Source organism: Bombus vosnesenskii, unplaced genomic scaffold, assembly GCF_011952255.1.
Source record: "Bombus vosnesenskii isolate JDL3184/JDL3185 unplaced genomic scaffold, Bvos_JDL3184-5_v1.1 scf7180000013263, whole genome shotgun sequence".
Classification (NCBI taxonomy): Eukaryota; Metazoa; Arthropoda; class Insecta; order Hymenoptera; family Apidae; genus Bombus; species Bombus vosnesenskii.
In genome coordinates this window covers 9,717,966-9,740,560 of record NW_022882923.1, presented here as the reverse complement: position 1 = coordinate 9,740,560, position 22,595 = coordinate 9,717,966, and the positions used below count along the sequence as shown (strand labels likewise).

The 22,595-nt window shown below is 39.3% G+C and overlaps 1 protein-coding gene across 5 annotated transcripts in view; it reads right to left on the bottom strand.

Annotated features, from left to right (window-relative positions):
- The window catches only part of LOC117232259 (E3 ubiquitin-protein ligase Rnf220-like), a 195,675-nt gene that overhangs the window by 129,627 nt on the left and 43,453 nt on the right, over window positions 1–22,595 (bottom strand). For 4 of the 5 annotated variants that reach the window (XM_033491573.1, XM_033491555.1, XM_033491545.1 and 1 more), the window contains one exon: window positions 17,183–17,320. The exons of the other annotated variant lie outside the window; for it this stretch is intronic. In XM_033491573.1, coding sequence (XP_033347464.1) covers window positions 17,183–17,320 — 138 coding nt within the window. The remainder of the gene's footprint in view (window positions 1–17,182; window positions 17,321–22,595) is intronic. 5 annotated transcript variants of the gene reach the window in all.

Below are 22,595 nucleotides of genomic sequence, written 5' to 3'. Positions count from 1 at the left end.
GCGCACTTCCAACAGCTACTCTCCGATCAGTCAAAATTATTATATCGCAGAACGAAGAAGCTACTTCGAAGAATGCAAAGATAGCCGCGCTTGAATCTTATACAGGGTGGTTGGTAATTGGTGGTACAAGCGGAAAGGGGGTGATTCTACGCGAAAAAAGAAGTCGAAAATGTAGAATAAAAATTTTTCGTTCGAGGCTTTGTTTTCGAGAAAATCGACTTTGAAATCCGTTATAACGTACCGCACGCGTACCGAGCGAAAATTCAAAGTCGATTTTCTCGAGAACAAAGCCTCGAACGAAAAATTTGTATTCTATATTTTCGACTTCTTTTTTCGCGTAGAATCACCCCCTTTCCGCTTGTACCACCAGTTACCAACCACCCTGTATAAACATTTCATACGGCAGTCGCGATAACCCGATCAGAAAACTTGTCAAATTTCTGTGGTGGACGACGAGACGTGTTGTTGGTTAAATTAATAACGAGACTAGTTGATTTCGTTAACTACGTTTACAGATATTTTAACTGGATGCTATTCGTTGTAAGATTGCGCGATACTGCACTACCGATACTCATTACCGACACTGAGACTGATTCGTTATACTTATTCGCTCGACCGACGATCTCGATGATTCGATGTACCGATATTGATTCGCGTAACTGACGCACTGACTATGTCTGGAGAACATAGTTGTCTATTTACACTGGTCGAGGGGAGTACTGAAAGGTTCGAACTTGTCGTCGGTTGTCGATTGCGCGTAGTAGCGAAATTGCTTCGTCCAGAGTTTGTTTATTGCGTTATTATGTACGTCGTACAGTGTTAATCCTCTGTGGTAAAATAACTACGTGAGGCACCGTCGAATCGAAACGTCCTAAGACGCATATGCCGCTAAGTTTCTAATCCGAGTAACGTAAAGCTTCTTTCTACAGAGAAGAGATGGAAGAAAATTAGAAATATCAGGTTGTCCGAAAAGTTTCTTTCGTTTCATGAAGAAATAATAAACAACACAACGTTTCTTGTTTTATATTATTTTGTCGAATAACGTACGATCGATTCTGTTCCGTCGAGATAAACACCGCGACGTTTCACAGACTTGGTTCCACGTTTGTACGTTGTACAAATTTACGAAAGAGAGACATTTTTCGGCCAACCTAATACCTGGCAAGCATAGGAAATGGAAGTAGGTGCAGCCACGTACGTTCTAAACGCCATACGGTAAAACGTTCCATTATATTTTTACAAGGAAATTCTATCCGGTCGAACGAAAGCTGTTAAAATATCAGCGACAAAAATACGCGTGATCGATCAAATTTTCTCGCGGACCCAGATCGGTCAATCCGAGATATCTAACCCAATTGTCGACGAAATTAAAATTTCTCTCGCCTACCGCATAAAACATTTGCATCTGGTAATCGCGCGACCAAACGATCCGATTGAAAGGAACGATCGAAAAGGAGTAGAAATATCAAGGAAGAAAGCTCGAAAAGAATCGCGAGGAAGAACGAACGAGCCGCGCGTTCGAGGACGCGACACAGTGGTAAAATGGAGGAAACTAAATCAGTGGGAATTCCCCGTAGCCGCTTACGGATTCGCGTATGCGCGTACATTTAACCTGGCACATACACGTTCCAACGTTCCGTGGTTGCGCGTTATCGTTTCGAAAATCTCTAAACAGCTCTCATCGTCCCTCGAAAGCCAGCCCTATCCGTCAGCGCTATCTCCTGCCGCCTTGCGCGCCTCCAAACGCACAACGATTGTTTTCCCTCCGATCCACTTTTCCGTCCTTTTCTTTTCCACGCCGGTGTCCTCCCCTACGGCGAGTTTAAAGAAAATCGGTGAAAATTTAAAGCGCTTAGCCCCCTTGCTGGCCGTGACACGTGGGGGTTGGTGGTTCGTGGTGGTAGCCAGGGAATCGAGGAGAGGGATGGGTCGACTGTTATCGCAATGCTTATCGTGTGTGAGGGGCTTAGGTGGATTCCGCTGCACCACCACCACTGTTACGATGCCTCGCACACCGTCACCATACTACCAAATATACTCTCACCCAATCACCGCCAACTATGACCACCCTGATATCGCCACTACCCCCATCCCTCTATTACACCGCCAACCTCTGCCCCCATCCACGGTTACGACCTGCTGACAAATAGTAACGTATCGTGATTATGCTATGTTTGCACCGACATCCATCCATGGTGAAAGATGACGCGTGTTTTACGTAAACGCGGACCAACGTGGCCAAACGCTGTGTACCTGCAATACCGATCGGCAATCTCCTACTGTTCCGATCATTCGGCAAATTTCCACCAACGTTGCGTTTCGTTGCCATACGATGAATGTGTGCTTGCGATGCGATTTGTTCTCCGCTGGTAGCGGGGCAAGATCGTAGCGGGAAAATTTGCGAAAGTTACGGGCTGGCGACAAGATAACGTTCGATTCGGCTTTTGTCAGCGCTGTTGCGATGATTTGTAGCGGCTTGCTGCTCGTGGGTGTTAAGATGTTTTTCGCTGTTCCACCATGGTGGAACCAATTTCTAGAGGTTTATGCGTAGAGGGCGGTTGGTCGGTGAGGTTTAACACGTTCACTGCCACGCGTGTTTTCAAAGAAATCTCCGTCAGGCCACGCGTACAGCAGTGCCAAGCGTTCTCTGCTAGGTGCTCCCATCGATATTTTAGTAATGCGAATCGCTCAAGCGGTAGTCTCGAGAATGATCTTTCGGTTCGTTTGTTCGCAACGTTAAAACCACTAGCTGTTGTCGAATATAACGAAGGAAAGTGTGCTATAGGTTATTCCGACCAAATGGTTTCTTATGCCGCCACAATCAGAAAAGGAATCAAATGGCACGGAAAACTTGACATTCGATTCTTTCTGGGAATTTCTGTAGTAAACGCTTTGACGGTTTACAAAATTGCAACAAGTAAAAATATAGATATTAGAATATTTAGACGATTATTAGTTGCAAAATTATTAAGGTTGTCTGAAAATACAAAAAATCCTTGTCTTCGACGGAGTCAGCGTAATATCGCCGTTCGGAAAAATGATTCCGGGAGAAGCATTAGACGCGCATGCAAACTAAGTTATGCGAATAAAAGACGTCGAATGGACCGAACAAAGGCACGAAAAAATTTGAAGAAAACGACAACTTATTGTCCAAATTGTCCTGACCAACCTCAGCTATGTATAGAATACTTTAAAGTTTCACATTCGTGTTAATCGCTGAAGAAACTTTCGTCGATTAGACGGTGGATAGTGCGATGGCTGGCGTTTCATTTTCGCGCAAAGGCGAAACGACGTTAATAACGAAATTAACGTGGTCGCTGCAAGTAAAAAGCCGCTTTTCGCGCAGCTTCTGGCGAAACGTCGTTTAATCACAGCGAATGTGTGACAAACGTGGCTCTTTCTCTTCCAAACGTTGTGACTAACTGTTAGTTATATTCCATGGAAAGGTGTAAGCATCTACGTACTTTTAAACGATAGGGCGTGATTTCAATTTCTCTTTAATTTCGTTTTCTATTCAGGATTTTGGCTCGACATATACGTCGATTAAAAGGAGATAAATTTCCAGATGAAGAAGGAAATAGGAATCGTCGAAGCGAGAGAATAACGTTGAGCGTGGATATGCCGAATTTTGCTGACTGTCGTCTCGAGACGGAGAAAGCGCGACAAGTTGGTCGATTCTTGGAAAGACGGTAAGGGCGGAAGGATGATCCTAATTCTCAACGACAGCGTTTCATTTACGGAGAGAGCGCATCTGTTCCCTGGATCGATGCTTGCAGATTGCACGAAAGATATAATTTTCTAATAGCATTACGAGTTACCCTGTGTGTAATAATTTTCTAATTATCAAAGAATTAATCGACCGAGCGACTGGCCGCGCAAACACGGTGCTCCGGACGTTGCAATTGTATGCAAATTTTGGAGATAAACGATACATATGCGGAAAAATAAATGACAGCCGCGGTGCAAGTCGAAACGACTCGCGAATGGTTGATCAGAGGCAACGTAACCATTAGCGAATAAATCGAATGTAAATGCTAATTATTAGCGAGATCGTGGCCATATCACGCGCCAAAGATACTTTCGATTTGGACGAAAGTACGAAGAGCGAAAGCTGGAAAACGGCTAATGAATTTCGACGAAACACGGAATGGACCAAAGGAAAATATTCTCTGCCTGTGCGTGGTAGCGCTTTTTCGACAAGTTAAGTAGGTCAGTGGCTGTACAATACGCTGGAAAGTAACAAAAACGCATTGTTATGTGATTTTAACTAGCGGAGATATGGTCGATCAGTGTGAGCCGTGTTTGATTCGCCACGTATACAAGCATTGCCGATATACCAGATAACGAGTTGCAAAAGAAAGAAAGGAAAAAGAAAAAAAAACGCTATGGTGAAAAAAAAATGCAGGTTATACAGGAAATGGATATTGAAACGTGTATTTGTTAAAAAAGGAACGCAGGCCGGATATTGAAATATGTTTTCACGAGACTGTTTTCGATCGTCGCGTTCGGTCTTGAACAAAGCAAACAAATCAGCAGGGAATGCAAAACATTTTGCAGCCTGTTCAAAGAGCATGTAACGTTCGCCTCTTTCGTTACGACCTAAAGAGCGCAGATTAAGTTTGGTATACATTCGATGGACAAAAACGAACAGATTTCATTTGCTTCTCCGCTTCGTGTTTCGCTAAATACGCTAGTGCGAACAAATAAAGAAGCAAAGAATTTTTTAACCGATAGGATAATGCACGAGACGTGAAAGAGAAAAAGTGCGTCGTACGTATACGAGGAACAAAAGAAAAATTTAATTTTTATTTACCAGGTTCATAGGATAGATCATACCTGATTCGATAAAATAATTAAAAAATAGAAATTCCTGTTCGCGTATTATCATCTTATGAGACGAAAGAAACTTTCCGGACAACGTAATAGCAAGGCGACTTGCGAGCAGACTGTTCTCTACCAAAAATGCATTGAATAATTGAACCATCAGAAGTACAGAGGCAAGTTAATTCGACGTATAAAAATGAATATCGTTTGCATAAAACATTATAATAATTGTCGTTCATCTACTATCACCTTATGAAGCGAAAGAGACTTTCCGGACAACCTAATAGTAAGACGACTTCCAAACAAACTGTGTGCCACCAAAAATGCATTGAATAATTGAACCACCAAAAGTACAGAGGCAAGTTAATTCGTCGTATAAAAATGAATATCGTTTGCGTAAAACATTATAATATTTCTAGGAAACATGATATACAGCACTGCGTATATTGTGGTCTCTAATGTAAGTCAATAAAATAATATAAAATAAAAATTGTTGTTCAGCTATTGTCATCTTATGAAACGAAAGAGACTTTCCGGACAACCTAATAGTAAGACGACTTCCAAACAAACTGTGTGCCACCAAAAATGCATTGAATAATTGAACCACCAGAAGTACAGAAGCAAGTTAATTTGTGGATTAAAGGGAATATCGTTCGCGTAAAACATTATAATATTTCTAGGAAACATGATATACAGCAATGCGTATATTGTGCTCTCTAGTGTAAGTCAATTTTATTCCAATGTAAATCGACAGATCCTTATCGAGATGCGTATCGGTTGAAACATATCGACTAACAAATACGTAGCGTTAACATCTGTGTGGTACGATACAAAAAAACATCTGTGGTAGAATATGAGAAATATACTTTAAATCGAAAACCAATTTTTTCTGGTTTTTTTTTAAACGAATATTGTTCGTTCGCTTGTATATGTGACATCGTTGTATTTTCATATATTAGGTTGTCCGAAAAGTTTCTTTCGTTTTATGAGGATATAATAGACGCACAACGTATTTTGTTTCATATTATTTTGTCGAATTACGTACGATCCATTTTGTTCCGTTGAGATTAACAGTGTGACGTTTCACAAATTTGGTTTCACGTTTGTACGAAGGTGCACTATTGTAAAAAAACAAATTTCCGAAAGAAAGATACTTTTCGGACAACCTAATATATAGAATTTTAATTCTTCAACTTGGAAATACATTTCTAAATTTGTCTTCGCCTTTCCAATTATCTTCATAAAAATTATAAACTCGCGTAAAATAGATCTTCTATGCAATTAATTAATTTCCATTGGAATATATACTTCTCGTACTTTGCATATTAAAAATCTGAGTATTTCGTTAAGTTACGTGGCAGGTGAAATACTTGGAGGGAAGTAGAGAAGGAAGAGGCAGTTCGATATTTTAATAAAGAATATTGCAGAACGTCGCAGCACACTTACTTAGTCACACCGAACGATTACGATAAATTAACAGATCTCGTCTTATTCCCTGCCGTCTGAGAAGAAAATAGCCGTGGATTCGCTGTCTCTTCCCCCTTCCCAGCTACTTTCTCGATTTTAATTACCAGTTTAATTAGTCCTGGCCAAAGAAATCCAGTTCATCGTTCGTTCGATCGTCTCATAATTACACGATACATCACCGAAATTTTGATATTTATTCGATGCTGCTATTTATCTGTTGATTTCCATTTGCTTCTTTGTTAACGCGAAAGTTTCCTTTCAAAGTTCCACCGTTTAACGTTCGATGGTTTTAAGCACAAAGAAACTGCTTCTATAATTTCAGCGTAATACTTAAACGAGAGACGAATCGATCGTCATTTTTGAATTTTTCTTGTCACACTGCGACGAATCCTCCGCCAATCTACGTTCACGCGACACGTTCTTGCTATTTTTGCTCGTACGATGTTACACGCAATTTACACACACTTTGCGGACACCCGGTTTATCAGAGAGACATAAAATCAGGAAATAATAAACGTTCGAATAGGATACGATCGAATGGGAAAAATTTCGCATAATTATCGGGCAATAAGAAATAGCAGGAACATTTTGGTGGAAAAAATCCGCCATATCGGGTATTCTAATGATGGAGCGAAAAGAAAAATTACCGAATGGTAAATAAAATTCGATAAATTCGTGGGATTGATACAGTGAAAAATGAAAAATACGCGAACAACGTGGCGAAGAGTACTCGAATAGCCTCAGCCCCGTTTACAAAACCTGTCTGTAACGCGCACGATTAAAAACACGTTGCATAGCAAAACTCTGCGGTTCATTTTAATGCGGGTGAAATGCAACAGAGCAAAAACTGCAGCTAAAATATGCCGGAACGATGCATAATGCATTCTGCGATAAAATATGAATTTATGCGCGTGCTGAGTTGCACTGTTTCGATTCGATCGACGATTACAAAGCTCCTCTGACCTCTGTAACGCGTGTAATTTTCACGGAATAATTCCGATTAAATTTTGAACCGCTCAGGATACGCACGCACAAATATCATCAGCGTAATCCATCGAAAAATACAAAGCGCGCACTTTTGTTTGTTATTCTCTCTCTTGTATTGGCAAAAATGTGCCGCAACACGTTTCTCATATCTGTTTTTCCTCGTCGGTTCTGCATATTCTTTCCTTTTAAATATTCTTCCCATCTACATTTAGTAGTGCGGCAAATAAATATAACAATTTTCATAAATACCTGGCGAAAAAATTAGAAAAATAACAAATAAATAAACAAACGAATTCGTCCCAAGGATCGTCAAATTTTTCTTCCCCTTTCTATCCTTCAAATTTCGACAATGCTACATTATGCAGACAGAGCTGTTAATAGTTTACGGTTTATCTGTACGAAATGTTTCGCGTGTTTCCATAGAAATGGATTACGCACGCTGCCATTATATCTCGTGCTACGTGAAAATGCTTCGAATCTATTCGCAGAATGTCCTAAAATATTCCTAAAATACTTTATTCGACAAAATTCTACGCTGAATTTTATCCAACAAGTTAAAATACTCTTTTTTTTAATAAATCCATTACACCCATTTACCGGGAAACTACCACTCAAATAACAGCTGTTGGAATACAACGATATTAATCTTATACAGACACCTACACAGGCATTTGAACAGGACACTTGCACAGGTCGTACTCACTACTGTATAGAGAGTGGGATTGAAAATCTTTTGAGGGACCATGGGTCACTACGTACAGTCAGTCTGAGAGTGAACTGTCAACAATTCACAACACTCGCTTATATTTGAAATACATTTGGTTCTGTATTTCTGTTTAATAAATATCACCTAATATCATCTCAACATAAACATCGTGTCTTCCGCAGATTATTTATCTTAACTTTAAGATTAAATTCTAACAACAGCAAATAAGACAAATTACAAACTACAAAAGACAAAGGTGACCTCGTCATTACGACCTAGCGATACAATCCGCAGTCACTTGGTTTCCAAACATGGATAGAAGACTGAAAAGGAAACACCCAGCAGACCTCGCAAAGGACACAACCTAGCAAACACGAAGATGGTATCCCACTGGGGGTAGCCACCCACATGATAATCAAACAGCTAAAAAATTCTACCAAATGTCCAAACTGGACAAATTGTGAATGTAAACAATTAAATAAAAAAAAAACTTAGTTTCCAGCCTAATAGCATCCACAATAGCATCCTTTCGACGTACAGCGTTGATCGAGCACCTCAATAAACAGCTGAATCGCAAGCCACGTAACAACCGACGACTCTCCAAAGATGAACAGGTTGCCCGATTGAATTTCAACAGCTGAATTTCAACGAACGAAACAAATTTCAGTGAAACGGATAAAGAGATACGAGCGTGGTCGGAAGAAGCGTGAGAAGAAGACGAGATTCGACGAGAAGCCGCAAAAGCCGGCGTTTCGGTGCAACGCGATTACCAGCAGTACACCACAGTGTACTAGGAAAGGCAGTAACTCGGGACGAAAACTGGCCACGAGGATATTAAGAAGCAACATGGTCGCCGTTAAAATTTATATATTCCTCGGCTCCATTGCCCACTAACTGCGGCACACCTTTAAAAATACCTGGCGTGGTCTACCGAGCCGGAAGGCGGCCTGTGAACCGGCTTAATCGACCATCTTCTGGTGCTGTACCGAAAAATTTGCCGCGCGTAACATCTACGACTTTTCTTAAGATCGCCGAAGCCCTCGCGGAACACTAACAACCCTCGTCAAAGCTTCGAACGCGACCGGTTTATGACGCGACCGGTCTTTGCAGATTTTTTCGCTCTGCGAATCTTCTGCCTATTACTTTCCCTCGCTCTTTGATATTGTTTACACGAGGAGTTTGATCGCACAAAGAAATAGGCAACCGAGTCATCTGCCTTTGAAAATGGAAATATCGTCGATTTCGACGAATCAAAGTTGCGTTACAACGCGTTAACCCTTTGCACTCGGAATTTTATTTCCATTTCGTTAGCAGCTGCTGCCAACGCTTTCAAGTGTTTCCTTTGAAATTTACTTGAACTAAAAAAAATATGAGAATTTAAATAAATAAAGGAAGAAAGAAATTCACTTAGATACCAGTTTTATTCGCGTTATCGTCGTATTTTTTAAGCGTGTGACGTATCTCGAAACAATTTCCAGAATGCGATCCTGCTTTTCTTTCGCACGTTCCACGAAAAAAGATGGCAATGAAAGAACGTCGAGTGGGACTCGACAAAGGAACTGCCGAGATAAAAACTGACGGCCAGTCACACTCGACGCAGCAGTGCAAAGGGTTAAACGTTTTTCTATTTTTATTAGCAACAACCGTAAGCTTTCGCGATAACGCGAAGTTTCCAGGTTCGACGATTTCGTAGCCTTTGGAATTTGTTTGGAAATTGTTAGGAAATCTTGCAAGTTCTATCTTCCATGCTATTTGTCTATGCAGGTACTTGTTAAAGCGGTGCTTGTTGATCAATTAATAATTAGCGATAAAAGTCGTAACGAATGCATCGAGCAACGTGACAAACTACGAAAAGCTGATTCCATTTATGTGAAAAGTAAAGATAAAAAAAAAAAAAAAAAAGAGAGTATTTATCTTTTGGGTTATTCGCGTAAATTTTGACAAAATGTAATCTCAACCGTTTCAAGTGTTATGAATTTCCAACGTATTTCGAACGTATAGCTATCATCGTGAAAAATATGGAAACTGTTTCTATTTCGTATAAAACACCTCATTTTTGTTATCGCGAAAATTATTTTTAATAAATTTCCTTAATTTCCTGTCATCGATACAATCTTTTTCAACTGATTATTTTATCACCTGCATTTTTTCCCCGATCATTGATTTCCGATTAAAACCTCCTACGTACAGTATCTACGATATCTTTTAACTTTCTGTCGATTGGTCGACAAAATTCCGGAAACACGCGACGTATTAAGTGAAACGAGGAAAAACGTGTCTCTGGAATTAAAAACTCTGGAAATGAAGATTTATTTACGTGCGTCATAATCGACAGGAATTAACAACTCTTATCGATCCCTGTTAATATATGCGCGACACGACGCGTTAGAAATGTATCTTCCGAATCCACTGATAAATTGTTCTCACCAGCAATGCATGCAAATAACATTTCTACGTTCTTAAGTTCTTTCTCTTCTAATTAAAAACTTCGTCGTAACTGAAAGTGTGTCCTAACGTGGAGGGCAAGGACTATGAGAAGAAAGATAATAAATAACAATAATAAATAATTAGAAGCTGCATGACACGTTACTGTCAAGCAACTGCGGTTTTACCAATAATTAATTTATCGTATCGTTAATTTAATTTCTTTTTTTTTTTTTTTTTTTTTTTTGATCTTACTATTCACGTAAAAATAAATAAAGCACATAGCTATATATATATACACACATATATATGAATGCGATAGATTGGTATCGATTCTAGAAGAGATAGTAATTAATTTGCAATCGAGCATCGCGGTAAAGAGGAGAACCGTGAAATATTCATTTTAATACATAGTATATTGTGTCAAAGGTTGAAAAAATTGGATGAAAAATAATTACAGGTGCGCCGGGATTCGACATAAACACAAGCGTGTTTCCCCTCTAACAGATATTAAGATTGATTTCAATTATCATTCATGGTGTTACGCAAATTTATACAGAAATAAAAAAAAAATGGCAACAGTTTACAAAACACGGTAATAAAACGAACGCGACTGTTTAAAATGAAACACGATTCGTTGGAATATTTATTTAAAACCATAACGTTTAAAAAGCATACAGGAACACGGTCACAGTAGAAACATATCGAACCAACAATATTAGCTATATAATTGAATATTGATCGAGGTGCTAAAAGTGTTGGCAATGTTGTTAAAAATGAATTGAACAGTGAATAGGATCGCGTAATTAAAAAATTGCTTTTTAAATACTATTTTATCGCGCCAGACAATATCTACGTATTAAAATGAAAATGAACAACTACTACAAATAACAACTATATATTTTTTTTAACGCAGTTAATCATAGTCCGTCGTATTTATTATCACTGTACTTGTACTCGTGTTCGTTCTAATAACTCGCTGCTTAAATTTTCCTTTCGAAACGCACAGTTAATTATTAACTTGGTGACAAAACGATCGAACGTTTCTTAATCTGCTTTGCATTTTTTATATCGCGTTACATCGTAGAAAATATAATCGCCCTCGTTCTTCCATTATCATTCTATTCATCGAGATGTCTGGATAAAAATAAGACGAGTGGTTTAATGGTCAACAGTCTGTCGAACATTGTTCTCCTCTCTTATCTATTTATTTCATTTCTACGCTCTTTATTCTTTACTCCCAAGGTCGACGATAAACACCCTATCCAGCCTGCCACGGAATATTTAATTAGTTTTTCGAGCAGAGACAGTTGCCGTCCATAAATGTTAATTGCAGATGAAGTGGTAATAAGAAGCCCCCTAGTCCTCGCCAAGCCACCCTTCTCGCACCCCTTAATTCTTACACCGCTTAACGAGTAGCCGCAAATATTATGCAAGGAAACCCACTGTACAGACATTTTTCTCTCGTTTACGACTCTCTGCGCATCGCGCAAAGTGCATAAACGCGGATATTATCAGCGATCCATTGAATATTTCTTTTAAATTACACCCTAAGATTAATTTATTTCAATCGTTATGGGTTTTCGTACGTATCGATTAATTGGGAATTGTGGAATTCGTTTTGAACAGAGCCAAAGACGCGAAATTGATGTACCAAAGAGGATAAGTGTGAGACACTTTTCTGTCCAATGTTTCATTTTTATTTCTGTCGAATAATCCAAGTTCAAGTCGAGGTCTGTGTCGAGTATATTTTTGGTTTCAATTCTAATTCGCCGAGATTATAAAATTGAGAAGATGGATTTCGCGACGAGAATAGTACTCTGGATAAGATAAGGCAAGATATCGTAAAAGTAGTTTAATTGAAAGCCATTCAAAGTTGAAAAGGATCGCAAGTCTGAGACATTTTCCTGTCCAATATTTTCATTTTTATTTCTGTCGAATAATCCAAGTTCAAGTCGAGGTCTGTGTCGAGTATATTTTTGGTTTCAATTCTAATTCACCGAGATTATAAAATTGAGAAGATGGATTTCGCGACGAGAATAGTACTTTGGATAAGATAAGGCAAGATATCGTAAAAGTAGTTTAATTGAAAGCCATTCAAAGCTGAAAAGGATCGCAAGTCTGAGACACTTTTCTGTCCAATATTTACATTTTTTTTTCTGTCGAATAATTGAAATTCAAGTCGAGATCTCTGCATATTTTTGGTTTCAATTCTAATTTACCGAGATTATAAAATTGCAACGAGAACGAGTATGTTAGATAAGATAAGGCAAAATATTGTAAAGGTAGCTTAATAGGAAGCTATTCAAAGTTAAAAAGGATCGCGCGCTTAAATATAGTTAAAAAAAAATATTTTATGCATTTTCAAGCTGCGTCAAATGCTTCGTACGTTCGTACAACAAGCGACGTATTTAAATTTAATTCGAGTAATTAACCAAGACAGCATATTCGTGTTCAATAAAATATATACAGAATCTTCTATTTTTCTTAAAGAACGACATCGAGAATCTACGAGAAACGAAATGTACGCGTGTCTATAATGCGAAACAGCGTGCGTTTCTTGACGTATTATAGTCGAATCGGAAAACTAAAATTGGAATAATATCGAAAAATACAGGGAAACGCGCAGCAAGCGACAGATTCGGGGCGCGATCGCTGTAAAAACCAAAATCTCCCGTGTATCGTGAACGCTCTTAGCCAGCCGGGACGAGCTCGAAATCGTGGAAAAATCGTTTGAAGCTGCGAGGCGAGAAGAGAGAAAAGATGCGAGAAAAATCACTGACGATCCTCGGTGGGCGATAGAGGGATGGGGATATGGCCAGAGGGGTCGTAGTAGCAAAGGCAGAAAGAACGGAATTTAATTAAGTAAAATTACTGTCGCGCGAAGAGGCGAGAAGCAAACGGGGCGAGGAGGACCACGGGGTGAGAGGATGTTGGCCGAAAAGGTGGCGATGCAAGACGTTACATGGAGACCGGCAGAGGGGAAACGGCAGAGAGACCGGCATAATGATCTCATCCCTCGATAAAAACCTAGTAATAGAAAGTAAACGAATTCAAACAAGGTGGAAGCCGCGTTTCTTCTTTTCTTTCTTTAAAGCTGCTCCGGAAAATCAAAGAGTCTTTCTATTTGTAATTTTTTAGCTAAGTTACATTTTGGTAAAAGTAAGCAAACGTCGGTATAATTATCGACGACGGTATAGCGATCGCTTTATCTTTCTTTGAAGTTTAACAGGTTTCTTTGGAATCGATTTTTCGAACCATCTAACGCGAATTTTTCGTACAATCGTCCGACTGATCTTCTAATTTTTGGTATTCTTTCTCGCTGAACCTGCTTGTTGTATTTGTCGAGGTTGAGGTTGAGGTTGTCTGATTGAACAACGAGTGGATGAATTTGTAATAGAAAAGTATATCGAAACAAGTATAAGTACAGGCATAGCGTGTGAGGTGAAAATCAAGTAAATTGTTATCATAAAGTCCTGCATAAAGTCCTCATATTCTGGAAACTACTTTAGATAAAAAATTCCAGGCGGAATTCATAGAAATGTACTTTTTAGAGAATTTAAACTACATCGATAGTTTTTTGCATTATCGCTGCGAAAAAATATTACTTGGATTTGTTTAAACTGCTTAAAAAAATAGAGGTTGTATTATTATTTAATATCCATCATTAATCATTCAACATTTGTCAATAAATAATTTCTCGTTGTAAAATTCAAGTGTAGCATTTGAACGTGTACTCAGGCCCAGCAAAAGGTCACGCCGACTCTGCCCAAAACATACTGTATATTCAAAGGTACAATAATATGCAGCTCTCAAAATATTTACAATATTTCTGCGTAATAGCAGTGTCCAGGTCACGGATGTACACAAATAAAGATGTAGAGTTTTTCTTGAATTAATTACTTCAACGATATTTATCGGTCCAAGGACGTTTTACGATACGCGGTGACCTTGATTATTTCGTATAAAGTTGAAATTCAAGTGGAACTTTAAAATACAACTGCATCTTGTTATGTTGGTTTCAGCCGAAGAGGAGGAACAATTGGTAAAATAAAGAATAATATTTTCGTAGTTTCGAGAGGAATGAAAATATCGTTGATGAAAAAATACACGCGTTTATCGTAGCCGAGCATATTCACGATCGTATTAGGCAGAAAAGGAAGAAGGGCTAAATAGGATCGGCGGAATTACCCGCTCCGTCTCAACCGGAGTACAACCAGGAACACACGCGTTCATCCCACTGGATCCATGCAATCACGCGAAACGACCATTTACGCCGCGTTTATGAAAAATAATATCTGCTCTCCGGTAAGATCCTCGTCGTCGTTTCAGCGCCAGGAGACGATCGAGGAGAGCGAAGAAAAACCCGAAACGAGTCACTGTTTGTCGTCTTTGAAATTCACCTCTCATAGCCGAATCATGTGCATCCTAGCCGAGTTATCGTCGAATACATAATTTAGAAGCCAGAAGGGGACTCTGTGTTTCCAGATCGAATTTTTTCGCCTACTTTTGCTTTGCTCTTCTCATTGTTTCTCATATAAGGTACCGCTTTCTTTCAGAATAGAATTACTTTGCACGTTGTATCGTTAAATCGATCGTTCCACGCTTTGTTGTTTCGTACTTTCGATCGTTTTTCATTAAAATTCCTACTAATTAATTTTCAGTACAATATTCCTTGTCTCGACGAAATGTTCCATCCGTCGTTTCGAAACTGAAGAGACAAGCCGAGGTCTTTTGTCTTTCTTCGATACGTTTTAAAACACTTGGTCCGATATCTATTTCGTAACGATCTTCAAAAAGTATAATTTTATTTGACAAGTAAAAATCACGGAAACCGCGATATCTCAAAGTGTCTTAAAATAGAAAAAAAAAAACAATGCCAAGTAGGGAATTTTAAACTAAACAGATCAGACAAATGTTCGTAGAATTACGTATTCGAGAATTTAGCAGATGGATGAAATTTTCATGTTACTCGCAGGTGTTTAGTTCTAACGTAGATGGTGTACGTAGCCGACGTTTAACCAGACTGCAGTCGGCTGACGAAAGCGCAAGCTCGTTTACAATCGGTCTTGTTAGATTTGTGGACACGAAGATGAGCATAGCTCGTAGGCTTAGTCCGTGCAAACGCGCAAGTCGATCTTGCAGCTGGATTTCGGGGATCGATGGCCGACTTTAAGCACAGCAGATTCGCGGCAATGAACACTAAAATCGATATCCTAAGCCGAAATTCATCAACGGGACGATATCGACTTTGAGAAGGACCCTTTAGATTTCAGATTACAGCTGTTCCGCGTTCGAGTAAATGGCAAACAATTCATCGAGTTACTTCTGGCCAGCCGAAATCACCAAAGCGACTGCTTCTTTTTATCCAAACCATTCGCATCGTTGAACATTTGCTAATCCACGTGAAGTTTATTTCGCTTAAATCGTTTGAAAAAATTGAATAAACCGTAGTCAGCGCGTTAAGAAGGTAACAGACCTCGTTTCGGCGATCGTTAGAGTCGCTGTTAGCCAGCAAATACGTGACGGTAAATTTTTGGCTAATCTTCTAACTCTGCCATGCCGCATTACCCTACCGATCGAAGTTTGTTAAGCCTACTATATATCAGCACTCTGTTGGGAAATGTTAGAATTTGACGACGCACAGGCTTAACGTGATTTGTCGATTCCACGACATACAACGCTTGCTAGGTGCTACGACGATCGAATTACCTGCGTTTAATCGTTGTTTAGACGAGTTCAAATATCTGGCCGATGGTCCTCTTGGTAAATAATAATTAGAAAAATAAATCTTCCCAGTACGCGTTCGTTATTCAATTAAGCAGCATAATAGATTGAAAACAGGGTTAGTTGTCCATCAAGCGAAAATCGTAATTGTCAGTGGTTAATATAGATATTTGTCAAAGAAATAATACTTATTTATAGATCCTTCGAATCCCAGATAGAACTACTCGATTCCTTTCGCATATTCCGTTCGTGGAATCGTTCAGTTTTCAGGACCGCGTTTAAGTCGTCTTTTACGCTTTCTCATCGCTAAATAGTAAACTTAGTAAATTCTTATCACAGCGAAAAATATAGCCTAAATGTATCATTTGTTGGTAAATCCCTATCGTCTGAATGGTAAACGAAATTTGTAATTGCGATCGACGATCAGCCGAGTAAATGGATTTTCAGAGAGTTTGTTTGAACGATATTGCAACAAACTCCCTTCGAAAAATTTAAATGTCGATCAATTTTCACTTAGATTTTAATTCGCGTAGACTATTACACGCCTAAACTCGATACGGAGTTAAACAGAATTCTATTCTTGCAAATAAGGAGACAGACGTTTAAAGATCGCCCAAGGAAATGGCAATCTGATACTGGCGAAGATATTAGGTTGTCCGAAAAGTTTCTTTCGTTCCGTAAGACGACAATAGAAGAACAACAATTTCTGTTTTACATTATTTTATTGAATTATATTTCTATTATTACGTTCGTGCATAATTCAATAAACTAATATAAAAGGAAAAACACTGTCCCTCTATTATTTCCTTATAAAACGAAAGAATCTTCTCGGACGAGCTAACATATCGCGTTGGCCACTAAGTGATCGCGGAGTTTGCCATTTGGTGATATCGACAAAATCCGCAATCACTCAGTTGCCGATCGAATAGGAAGAAGCAACAACCTTAGGGATGAAATATACTTAAATGAAAGGGGGCAGGGGATCGTGTGGAAGAGATCTGTTCTATCTGAGATCGTAGAGGCAATGAAGATGGCTGGTAGGCCTACCTTGGTCGAATACAAGGCAGCGGGTGGTCTTGGCAGCGAGTCCCGGGGGCAGAGCGAACCTGTAGGCCGGGCCCAGCGACAGCCCTAACCCCAGCCCGAGCGCCTCCGCGCCGCATCGGCCCCCGAACACAGGCCCCACTAGAATCACCCACATAACAACGGTCATCAGTCATCAACATCATCTATGCATTATAATATATATTATACAGCGGTCGTTATACATAGTATACACATTTACATCTATAGAGTTCATGCAAACTGTTTCGACAAATGTTAACATATTGGTTATTGTAACATTAATATATTATATACAGGGTGGTTTGTATAATTGGTGGTACAAGCGGAAAGGGAGTGATTCTAGGCGAAAAAAGAAGTCGAAAATATGGAATAAAAATTTTTTTTAATTTTTCCATCGAGACAACGAACTACAGTGAGATCCGTTGCAACGTACCGCACGCGTACCGAGCGAAAATTCAAAGTCGATTTTCTCGAAGACAAAGCCTCGAACGAAAAATTTTTATTCTATATTTTCGACTTCTTTTTTCGCGTAGAATCACCCCCTTTCCGCTTGTACCACCAATTATATAAACCACCCTGTATGTAGTGTTTTTGGAGTTTTGAAGAAGATTGTTAGAACTCTTTCTGGATATTTTTCAAACAATTATCATATCACGTGTGTTATTGCTCGAAAGTTTGGAATTATTTCATGAAGAAGGAACTTGGATTGTTCTTTTTTTTTTTTTTATAGAAAAGTGTGAACGAATATTGGAGCTTCGATATATCTTAACGTTAGAGGTAATAGTTTTGTCGTCTCACAAGTACTTTTGAAATAATCATCGGGAAAGAACTATTATTCGATTCAATGGAGTTATACGTATGTATCTCTGAAGCTGAAAGTTTACTGTTAAGTACGCGTTTCAAATACGTTTCTCGAGCGATGACACGTATCTCAATAGGACATTCCATGGGCGTTAAAAACGTGCGCTTATTAGACAACTTTGGCTTGAGTTTGAACTTGAACTTTGATCGTTCCAGTCAAAAGTAAAGGATTATTAATTTATTGCCAAGTTAATATCGATATTGGTACGTCGTGGTTGCTTTCACGAAACATTATATTGGTTTTTAGCATCGAGTCAGCACGTGGCATGGGGTTGATCACGAAAGACCCTTTTTCATCTGAAGCAATCCCATCATTGCGATTCATATCCGCCGAATTAAAGCCACGATCAATGTTCTTCGCTATTCCTCTGTTAATAATACACAGAAATATCGCTGTCTCCTTAACAGCTGTACGTAACGATCAAAATTCCACGGGAAAATGCACGTAACAAAACTACGAATCGAAGAATAACATACGAGTTATTCCTTGAAATAAATCTCTCGCTGACTCGATACGCGTTCCAGACGATTAATTATATGTCGATACGAAAGTACAATACGTTAGATCTGCTAAAGGAAGAATAGCGGAAAGCTACTTCCGCTCGAAGAACAGGAACGAAATGATAGAAGAAAAAATCTTGCTGCAGTTCGACTACAATTCACCTGTCTCTCGTTGCGTTAATTAACGATACAAATAAAAGACGATAAAAGATAAGACGCAGCGTGGATATTGCACGGACTTTGCTCTCGTATTGGCTGTAATTATATTCGCGTAGAAGGGAAGAGAAAAAATTGAAGAAAGAAAGAAAGTAGACGAAGAAAGGGAATAGCTGTTCGAAAAAGGTATATTTTAGATTCGGTGGATAGAAGCACGTAGCCTAATATCGTGCCTAAGCCACAATCTAAATTCATGTTCGGAGAGGATAAATGCAGCGAGCATAATGCCAGGGGCTTAACACACTTTTAAAATTCAGCCTTTGAGATGCAGAACGCGGAGGTTCTCTTTCTTCGTTCCTTCCCCTCTTCCAGACTTTCGACTTTAGTAGCTTACACACTGATTAAGACACCCGATACAATTAGGCGGCGAAAAGAACCTCAAAGACGGTTCTCTTTACCTGCGCCTTTTGCCCCCTTAGTCGCCCGTATGAAAAATTTAACGGTCGCGTTAGCAACAAAAAAGCTTCTCCTGCTGCTTAAGAAATTTGACAGCAATCTTCTGGAACTTCGTCCTACCGAAAGATACTCGCTTAAACGCCAACCAAGTTTCGTTTCCAAACGTTATTTCTATTCATTCGTCGTTTTAAAGCGTCTTCATACCGAAAAGAGGGTGACTGTTCGCGTAGAAATAATTAAAACGGAAAAAGAGGAATATTCCTAATATCGGAATATTTGAAAAGTTCATTGGGAAACGCGGCAAGATTCACCAAAGATATCGTATCTGTGTGGTAGAATTATGATTCGTCTATTGAAGGTTTGTCTATTAAATGGCAACGTTGTGTACGTTACTTAACAAAGTATTGTATTCATTTTATGAAAATGTATCAGTTTTTCATTTTCCTTACACGACACATATTTTATACAACCATACAATTTTACAGATTTGAACGGTTCTTTGCAAAGTACGTGGACCAAACCTTCTTCTATTTTCCGCGAGAAAGGGGCAATTTTAACGAATTTTGAGTTAAACGTCCTTTCGCAAGCTCTATGTGTACGTATTGAGAATTAAATTTTCTGAGTATTGATAAATAATTACGAGAAATTGAGGATTTCCATTCTTTGGAAGTTTAATCAGTTTAACCTGTTCTATACTGCTTCAAATTATAAATAAAAATTAGAAATAAAAGGAAGAATACAAGAGCTTTTTACGTCGATACGCGAGAAAATATAAACTCACTAGGCTATATATCGAAAAAAAAAATTCATTTTTGCAGAAACGCTGAAACTCGATTCCCATTTTTCCCCATGGTCCCTTCGCAATTCCCCGTGAATCCTTCATTCCTATTCCTTCGTCTTTTTTTCGCCTTTCTAAGCTTTTACACTCCGGTCCTGGATACTCCCAACGTCAAACCTACTCGCCCTATCTACACTTTGATTTTTAACGATCGAAAACCCAGCATCGAACCTAAATCGATGCACGTGGTACGAAGATAATGGTTAACACCAGAACTACCGATAGTTAACACGAAGCTATTTCTACCAAAAACCAGTGAAAATGACTGGTCTTTAAAAAATACCTAATAACAGAACATTTTTATATTCAGTGATTTATTGCTTTCTTACGGAAGCAATTCCACGTTACGAAGTACATCTTTGCTATTATCAATCCATCTGAATCCACGATCCCTAAACGAGGGTCGATAAATTTCTAAAATTATAGAACCAGTCATTTTCACTGCTGTGACATTTCTAATGTTAAACAACGAGCTTCGAATTACAATGTCTGCATGGATGAAACGGAGAATCGCTGGTGTAAGGTACTTTTATGGGTAAGAAAAATTCGATGTACATGGTGAAACACGAAGCGGACAGACAGGCTGATACAGGGTGTCAGAAATAGCCGAGACGAGGAGGTAGGGTAGAAAGCGAATCGACTAACAGTGCAAACAGGCAAGGAACAACGTCAGTCCTTGCACCGAAGCTAAAGCAACGAGTCTCGCTTTCTCGATGAATTATTCAAGGTTCTTGATCCGGTCTCTCAACCGTATAAACCGACAGACGGATTCCCGTCCTCTCAATCGACCAGCTACCGATTTTTTCCTTCTTCCAGCTCCGTTCTCTCTCTTTCTCTCTCTTCGTTCCCCTACGTTCTGACAGTTCTCTCCCTTCTTGCGAGTATGTCGACCAGATTAAGATCGCAGAATCGGTTGTCAGCTGCGGTGATCACGATGCGCAACAATCGCACGGTTCACAATCGTTTTGTGCGCCATGTTAGGCAGTCCGCACTGTTTTCCCAAGTTCCACTTTTGCTTCGAGCTTCTCCGTTTTTCTTCTTTTTCGTCGCGTTCTTCTTCATTCATACGATTCTTCGCCGATTTATCACGAGACGATGGATGAGTCGTTGGAAATTTTTCCGCAAATGTAGGCAGATTCGACGCTGCACGATCGGCCGATCATTGTTTTCGTGCGAAAGATTACAAAGACGAATTGCAATGATTAAACCGATTTTAAGAAAGTCCCTGTCGTCTCGATTAGACTTCTATTTGAAGGAATTTGAAAGCGCGAAGATGCGTGAAATGCAACGTATTATACGAAGATATAGAAAATTATATTTCGTGCAATTGTACTACTGAAGGTTCTATTTATACAAAACGAACCAGACATGTTACAAGGAAATCGTCGCTAAAGATCACAATTACGAATAATGGAACTTCGTACGAACGAAAGAAACTGAAAACTTCCTGGAAATATTTGATCAAGCGAAGTATCGACGTGTGACTCAAAAAATTCGTTGAAATTAAAAGCAGTAGCGATATTTGAATTCTAAGAAAGTGCAATTGACGACAATTTCAACTACATTTCGATGCGAGCCGTAGCAAGTTTCTTGCTAATACAGCAACAGTGCGAAAGGATGGAAGGCAGAGATAACGCGATTTCCGTGGTCGTTGTAGAATATCTGAAATACGATTCAACGCCAATGATCTGCACGTCCTGCGGATGCATCAAAGTGCAGATGCAACAACGACGAGGCTCTACGTGCATGAAAAAACGAGGTCGTTTTTTCGCAAGGATGAACATCGCAGGGAAGGAAGACAGTTCGGTTACTCTGTCAGAGAACAAGTAGCAGAGAACGAGACGTTCAGACTGGAACCGGAGAGTGGATTGCGTTGCGACGAGTTAGCCGGCTCGATACCCGGCGTGAGACCTTTTCAGCTACGGCACGATATCGAAATGAAGATATACACGAAGAGCGGAAAACAATGATAACAAGGTGGAAAGAGAATCGAGAAGCGGCGTTCAACGTGGCAATCATTTGTTGCGGCAAATTTCTTCCATGATAAAACTCGATCAAATAAAAATTTATAAAACGATTCTACGATATGAGAAATACACGTAGGTAGATACGCGCTCTGTATCTAAGAAAATACCGATCGTATCGTGGAGAAAAGTCGGAAAAATTTCCTGACGACGAGAACTGATCAAAGAAGACTTTGTTCGACGCGTGATTCAAAAAATTCGTTCAAACGAGAAGATACAACGATACAGGAATTTGAACAAATCAGCGTACAATCAGACAGTGGATCGACGAGTGTCGCCTGTTTGTCGGAATCGAGTTATACTACGCTCTGAATTTACGCTATAAACGCATTTGCTAATTTTACAGTTTGATGTATTTCTATGTGACGTCTATGCGCAACATATAGCGCAGCGAGGAAAGTTATTGGTTCTTCGATCGGCTGCAAGTCAGAATGATAGAACGAAGATGGGAAAGGTGGACAAGGGCCATCGAAGCTGTTGGATGATAATCGACGTCGATTTTCACTGTAACAGCCGGCGTGTATCGATTGTGGAAAGACTAATGGCCAACGTGGTTAAC